At 48.0% G+C, this 8,074-nt stretch overlaps 1 protein-coding gene across 1 annotated transcript; it reads left to right on the top strand.

Annotated features, from left to right (window-relative positions):
• The first annotated feature begins 980 nt into the window (after positions 1-980).
• On the top strand, positions 981-2,876 carry LOC132612988 (uncharacterized). Its single transcript, XM_060327051.1, has one exon. The coding sequence runs from the start codon at positions 981-983 to the stop codon at positions 2,874-2,876; it is 1,896 nt and encodes a 631-aa protein (XP_060183034.1).
• Positions 2,877-8,074: the final 5,198 nt, after the last annotated feature.

Here is an 8,074-nt window from a genome sequence, read left to right on the forward strand (position 1 = left end):
ATGGTTGTTGTTAATGAATTTGGAATGAAACAAAGCGAGTTAGTATGTTCGTCGTAGTTGTTGTCATGGGCGGCTTTCCAGCCATGCCCCATGACCCCTTGGGCGCGCCCCATGGCGCCATGGCAAGCCTCTCAGCGCCTAGCGCCATGGACGGCCCCGTGGTCTCGGACGCCCCAAGTGATAAGGTCGCTTCTGCCTATGTCGCCCCATCATTGTCCCTCGCGCGCGCCCCTGTGCTGGCCGTGCCCCAACGCGTGCCCAGCGCCCAGTGTCAGTGCAGCCCAGCTACAGTGCCAGCATCCAGCGCCTAGCGCCCGCGCCCCAGTGCGCGCGCGCACCGTGCCTTGCGCGTATGACAGTGCCCCGACCGAGGGTGCACATGGACCTGCTCTAGTTAGGTCTCTTTTGTTATAATTATAGAGTAGTTTACTTTATGTATTTTTGGTTGTGTTTCTCTAGCAAAACCATGTCTAGTTCTATGACTTGGGTTTTTATTTTTAAAGCATTATTAGGGGGGATCAAGCAATCAAAACTTTCAAGCAAGCAATCAATTCTCTGTACTGGTGTCTCTCCCCCTCGACACTGCTTGCTCTCATTGTAATCAATTTTCATTAATGGAAACAAGCTCTCTTTCTTTCTCATTCTCAATTCACTTTTCTGTTCTCTCAATTGCTCTTGACATTGGTTTTCCCGCACGGCACTGACAGTCTCGTCTAGCGTGCGGACGGAACCCCGGTTGGCGGACAGCAACTTTGGAATCTTCGGTTGCTTAGCCTTACGTCGTCCTTCCAGGAAGTCTCAGGAAGGCGCCGCGTAACAGTTGGTATCAGAGCTTAGGCTCGACATCGGACGAGGGAACACGTTGCTATTGTCATCATGTTCTGACCATCGTGAACCATGGAGACCGCCTCTTGATTTTGGAAACGACGGTCAACAGATTTAGACCCGTGACTGAAAGGGTGGAGGACCTGGACCGCAGAATGCGGCAGGCCGAACAAGACATTGTAAACATTGCTACTGACACTGATGCCGCCGCACAGGCGGCCGCCACACAAAGAGATGAGGACCTAGCCCATAGGACTCAGGAGGCAGATAGACTGACTGCCATGCAAGTAACCATCGACAATTTGACTAATCAGCTCAATGTTGTCAATGCTGCCTTACAAGGCCTACTCCGAGGAGGGGGCAATCCCATCGGGGGCGCGGCAAACATTGCCCTGGCACCCCAGAAACTCAAGATTCCTGAACCAAAGCCCTACCAGGGTTCTCGAAATGCCAAAGAAGTGGAAAATTTTATCTTTGACATCGAGCAGTACTTTGACGCTGTGGGTGAACTGGAAGAGCCCAAGAAGGTCGCTACTGCTGCCATGTATCTACAAGGCGACGCCAAACTCTGGTGGCGTGTTAAATATGAAGCCATAAAAGCGGGCGAGGATGCTCTTGAGACATGGGAAGAACTAAAAGCAGCCATCCGCTTACAGTTCTTCCCCGAGAACATCGAGTATAATGCACGAAGGAAACTTCGGGAACTCAGGCAAACGAAGTCAGTCCGAGATTACGTCTGCGAGTTCTCTGCCCTCATGCTGAACATAAGGGACATGGGCGACAAGGACAAACTTTTCACGTTCATGGAAGGCTTGAAACCCTATGCCCGCATGGAAATACAAAGACAGAGGGTGGATACCTTGCCCAAGGCCATCCAAGCTGCGGAATGCCTCAGTGACTATCAAGTAGATGCTCGAAAGGATAAACCTCAACCACCAGCCCGTGGGGGATTCAAAGGGGGCCAATCCTACAATGCTGGCCCCAGCAGAAGTGGGGGAGATCGTAGTGCAACCAAATCAAAAGGTTCTTCCTCAGGCAGCAATAGTGCTGCATCTCATAACAATGATCGGGGGTGGAAGCCCCCCTCAGGATGTCGCCATTGCGGCGGACCACATTGGAACAATGAGTGCCCACAGGCACAGATGAACGCCCATCAAATTTTGGATGATGGGACGGATGATGATGAGGATGATGCGGATCAGACAGAACCAATAGGTGCCTTCAATGCACTTGTTTGTTCCATTTCCAACGCTGTAGAAGGCACCAGTGCTAGCATATGCAAAAAGAAAGACCCAAGCTCAACTGCCAAGAAGGGAAAGGCAAAGGCAGGCAACGGGCCTCCTCCCAGAAAGGAGAAGACCCTGATGTTTGTCGACTTGAGAGTAAATGGCAAGCCTATCAAGGCCATGATAGACACAGGTGCTACGCACAACTACTTGGCCACCACAGAAGTAGAACGCCTTGGCCTAGTTGTTGGAAAGGGTAAGGGTCGTGTCAAAGCTATCAACTCGCCACCCCAACTAGTGGGCGGAATAGCCAAAGGAGTGCTGGTAAAGATGGGTCCTTATGACGGCAAGTTCGACTTGCGAGTAGTGATCATTGATGATTTCGATTTGATAGTGTGGTTGGAATTCATGAGGCAGACTAACATCATCCCCATACCCTATGCGGACCTGCTTCTGATGATGGGAACAAACGGGGCCAAACCTTGCATGGTCCCGTGCACAACCATAAAGATGGCATCAGGAAATATCTCTACATTGCAACTGAAGAAGGGGGTCCATCGACAAGAACCCACGTTCCTGGCTACCCTTTGCATTGAAGAGATTGAGTCTTCTTCAGGCCCCATTCCAACGCCTGTGAAGGAGCTCATGAAGGAGTTTGACGATGTCATGCCACAAGACATGCCGAAGCGACTCTCGCCTAGGCGGATAGTCGATCATGAAATTGAATTGGTGCCCGGCGCGAAGCCACCTACCCGCGCACCCTACAGAATGTCACAACCCGAACTCACCGAGCCTATTTTTGCAAGTCATGTGTTATGCACATGACTTTAATTGGATATATATCAAGGTATTCTTCAGAAATTATCTAGAAAAATCAACACTTCAACTTTGAGCTCTAAAGAACCACTCGGCCGAACCTAGAAGAGAAAAGAAAAAAAAAATTCTCCAAGCTTTGATTCTAATCCAAATATCTTGTTCTCCCCATATTTGTGATGTACTCAAGACGCTCTTCAACGGGGTACAATTAGTTTGGTGAAAGGAGCGCGTTTGCGACAAGTCGGAACTTCAAGTAAAGGTAAGAATTTTGCCCTTTTAATGTTATGGAATTGGTATGAATATGTTAAGGATTGAGAATAGACGAGAATTTCGTAGTTTTGATGTGTGTATGGAACCGTGGGTGTGTGCATATATGGTGTTGTGGCCGTGCCTTATGTGGTTTGGAAAGGAAGGCGAATCGAATTCTATTTAGTTCGTTAGTTGCGTCGTTGTGACATTTATAATGTAAATGAATGTTTAATGAGTTGAATTGGTGTTGGAAAATGGTTACGGATTATTATGGGAAAGTATATGATTTTGGTATATTTGTGTATATCCTTGTATAATTATGATAGTAAGCCTTTAAATGTGACTTATGGTTGTTGTTAACGAATTTGGAATGAAGCAATGCGAGTTAGTATGTTCATCGTAATTGCTGACGATTCGGATGAAATATGGAAAGTGATGAATTTCTTGAACTTATGTATATTGTTTGGAACCTAATTGGGATGTGTTTGAATAACCTTGAATGGGAGAATTAATACAATAATGTGGACATTAGTTTGGTATTGTGAAGTTTGAATGAAAGTTGTCAACTTATGGAAAAAGGAAGAATATTGAAGTTAGAGTGATTTGGTTATGATTTATGTTGTTTGCGATGTTTGGGTTATTGTGTTGATGTTTATTGAGCCGAGCTAAGTCTCGGGGGTGCTATATATATAGGGGAAGTGCTACCGAAATTTCGGTAGACAAAAAATGAAGTTAAGGGAATTCTTAAGCCTTAGAATCTCTAATTGGTAACTTTGACCATTTGCAGATTTTGGACGAAACGGGATTTGAGTTTGGGGTGAGCATAAGACGTTTATAAGGTATGTAAACCTTCCCACTCCTTCGTTTGGCATGTCTTAGTATGTTAGGTTGATATCGGAACCCCCGGAGTAATTCTGCTCCTCGAAATCCGATCTATAGAACGGCTACTATTCATTCAATCTGATTGAAGCCCTATGACCTTATTTTTGCTAGAAAGCAACCTTTCGTCCGAAACCTATGGAAATGTGATCAGGTCACTTTGAAATCTTTATGTATGAACTTATAGCCCCTAAATGTCCATAAATTATGTTCGCCACCTCGAGTTGACCCGAGGTGGGCCCGCTATTCCCGAGATGCCTATTTGTCCTATTGGGCTCTCTTTTTGGATAAAGTTCGATATGGAATCTTCGATTTTGAAACTTTCCTCTATGAAATATGTTTTGATCACTTGGAGATGATAAGCTATGTTTTGGAACCATACGTACCACTTTGGGAAACATTTTGTGAAATGAACTTTTGTACTAGCTAATTTCCCGACTATTTTGGTTAATAAAATGACTTATGAAATCCTCAAACTTTGAAAGGCTATTTTGATATACAAAATTGCATTGTTTACTCACGACTCCGCTCGTGCCTTATTATGACTTCGTTCACCGGTTCCCAGGCCGGTTATCATTCGTGCGCCCTATGATGATTCGGCCGTATGCTGTGTTACGGTTCCCCGAGGCCTCGCCATAGGGCCGGGTTCCGTTTGGAGTTATGCTGTGATATGGCTGTGATGTGATACGCTCATGTGTGTGTGTTCGGGGATGTACGGAGATTTGAACCTTCTGGTGTTATGTTGTGTATGGCACCAGCGTCGGAGTGGTGACCACGTTCCTGAGCTTTGCAAGATTTTGTTTGCATTATGTATATATGATTTTGATAAACATTTTGATATATTGTTCGGCATTTCTCTCTTTTGAATTCTGTTTGCTTTCAGTTGTGGCCTATATTTTGTACTCCATGCTTTACATACTCAGTACATCGTTCGTACTGATCCCCTTTCTTCGGGGGCTGCGTTTCATGCCCGCAGGTACAGACGCTGGTGAACCACCACTGTAGGCTCCACTTCTGCTATTTCGGAGTACTCCCTTGATTCGGAGTCCACTTTTGGTATATATATCTTTCGCCATGTATATATTTCTGCATATCTGACTATTTGGGTACGGCGGGGCCCTGTCCCGTCATATGATTCTGTCGGTCAGTTTAGAGGTCTGTGGACATGTCTGTGGGTTATGGTCTGTCTGTATGCTTATGTGTATATGTTGTTTGGGCGATCCCATACGCCGAGGCAGCCGGTCCGCATATGTTTATACGTGGCCTTGTTAGCCCTGTGTGGCCTTTGCTGGGGTTTGCTGTGTGCAGGATTATTCTGGATAGTCCGAAAAACAAAGGAGACTCTGCCGAATTTTTTCTGGAAATTGTCTGAATTTGGAATATAGCCTTGTCGGCTTCTGCTATATATTTGAATACGTTTGATAGATGGGTTTGGGTGCCCAGATCGGGCACTAGTCAAGGCCTACGGGGATGGGTCGTGACAAAAGTGGTATCAGAGCAGTTTGTCCTCGGAATGTCTATAGGCCGTGTCTCGTAGAGTCTTGTTTATTGATGTGTCGTGCACCACATCTATAAACAGGAGGCTACAGGGCATTTAGGGTGTTACTTTTCTTTGGAATCTTAGATCGTGCGATAGAGCTGTGCTATTAGGACGATTCTGATCTGACCCGTTATTGTGTTTGCAGTGATGCCTCCGAAGACGGCAGCAGCGGCCCAGAAGGGCAAGGCGAGGATGGGAGAGACTAGTCAGGCACAGCGAGCTACCCGGGCTCGTGTTTATGATTTGCCTGAGGTTGTGCCTCATTCTGAGGGGTCCGCTACACCACCATTGTTACAGCCTGGAGCAGGTCCTTCAGCAGCTCCAGAGGCCCGAGTACCCGCTCCCGAGACTCCAGCTCCTCAGCTAGGGGCAGAGGACAGGACCCTGAGGGAGGTTGTACAGTTGCTGACCACATTGGTAGCGGGGCAGGCTCGCAGACGCGAGCGGAGGGACGATGATGATGATGACAGGCGTGACAGCCTGCGGGTTCGAGAGTTCTTATTATGTGGCGCTCCAGAGTTTTTCGGGTCTAAGCCCGATGAGGACCCCCATGACTTTATTCGAGGGATGCGGCGCTCACTAGACTTGGTCAGGGCTTCAGAGACCGAGTCGGTCGAGTTGGCCTCGCATAGACTTCGGGATGTTGCTGCTCACTGGTATGAGACCTGGGAGCTATCTAGGGGCGAGGGTGCTCCTCCAGTTACTTGGGACGAGTTTGTGACTGCTTTCACCCGCCATTTTCTGCCCCCAGAGTTGCGACGGGCGCGGGCTGATCAAATTTTACATCTGCAGCAGAGGGGTTGGAGCGTTCGTGAGTATAATCTGGAGTTTGATTCCCTGGCCCGGTATGCACCTGCCGTAGTAGCAGATATGTCCGATCGGATGCACAGATATGTTATGGGGTTGGATCGCTATTTGATCGACGGCTGTATGGCAGTGTCATTGCATACAGATATGGATATTGCCCGACTTCAGGCTTACGCGCTGGGTATGGAGGACCGTCACAGGTCTGATTATTCTAGCACAGATCGGGACAGGAGGCCGCCCAAGAGGGCTAGGTCCGCGGGATATTCTGGAGATTCTCGAGGCGGACAACCTCAGCAGCAACAGACAGGCAGACAGCTTCCTCTGTCCGGCCGGAGTACTCAGTCTGGCGACAGGAGGTTTGATAGTGCAGGACCGTCTGGGGCCGGTCAGGGCTCCAGGGCGGCAGGTTCACAGGGGTCTAGAGGCCCCAGCCAGGCCAGACCACCCAGACCCCGTTGTTCTCATTGCGGGAAGTCTTATCCTGGGGAGTGATATCGAGCTACTGGAGCTTGTTTTTCGTGCGGTGGTCAGGGCCATTTTATGCGAGATTGTCCGTTGGCTAGCGGTTCTGGTAGTGTGGCTCAGCCGACAGGGTCAGCCGCCGGTTCATCATCTGCTCCATCTGTTGCACGCCCTGCAGGGCGAGGTGCGCCGACACCGGCGGGACGCGGTCGAGGCCGCGGTGGTGTTTCAGGTTCTAGCGGTCCCTCGAACCGCATATACGCATTAGCCAGCCGCCAGGATCAGGAGGCTTCGCCGAATGTTGTCACAGGTACACTACTGATTTTCTCCAGATCTGTATATGCCCTGATTGATCCTGGTTCTACCTTATCATATATTTCCCCGCTTGTTGCTAGTGAAATTGGGATAGTGTCTGAGCCTATAGAGCCATTTGAGGTAGCTACGCCGGTTGAGGACTTTGTTATAGCGAGGCAGGTCTATAGGGATTGTTCGGTGACTATTTATGATCGTTGCACTAAAGCTGATTTGATAGAGTTAGACATGCTTGAGTTTGATGGCATTATGGGTATGGACTCGTTGTCTTCCTGTTATGCTAATGTTGACTTCCAGAAAAAGGTAGTCCGTTTTCAGTTTCCAGGGGAACCAGTTATAGAGTGGTTCGGATCTACAGCATCGTCGAGGGGTAAGTTTATTTCATACCTCAAGGCTAAGAAGATGATCCAGAAGGGTTATATCGATCATTTGGTTCGTGTGCACGATACTGCAGCTGAGACACCTACCCTTCAGTCTGTTCCGGTCGTTATTGAATTCCCAGATGTATTTCCTAACGAGCTTCCTGGCCTTCCGCCTGAGCGGGAGATTGATTTTACTGTAGAGTTGATGCCGGATACGCAGCCTATATCTATTCCTCCGTACAGAATGACACCGGCTGAATTGAAGGAGTTGAAGGAGCAGCTGAAAGATTTGTTAGATAAAGGCTTTATTAGACCCAGCACATCACCTTGGGGAGCGCCGGTATTATTTGTGAGAAAGAAAGATGGGTCACTGCGGATGTGTATTGACTATCGGCAACTGAATAAGGTGACGATAAAGAATAAATATCCCCTCCCCCGGATTGATGATTTGTTTGATCAGTTGCAGGGTGCTAAATATTTTTCGAAGATAGATCTGCGCTCAGGTTATCATCAGGTGCGAGTGCGAGAATCAGATATCCCGAAGACTGCTTTCAGGACCCGGTACGGGCATTATGAATTCAGAGTTATGTCTTTCG

This window comes from Lycium barbarum, chromosome 10, assembly GCF_019175385.1.
Source record: "Lycium barbarum isolate Lr01 chromosome 10, ASM1917538v2, whole genome shotgun sequence".
Classification (NCBI taxonomy): Eukaryota; Viridiplantae; Streptophyta; class Magnoliopsida; order Solanales; family Solanaceae; genus Lycium; species Lycium barbarum.

Coding starts and splice junctions, on each gene's coding strand:
- LOC132612988 (XM_060327051.1), top strand. CDS start 981: ATGCGGCAGGCCGAACAAGACATTGTAAACATTGCTACTGACACTGAT.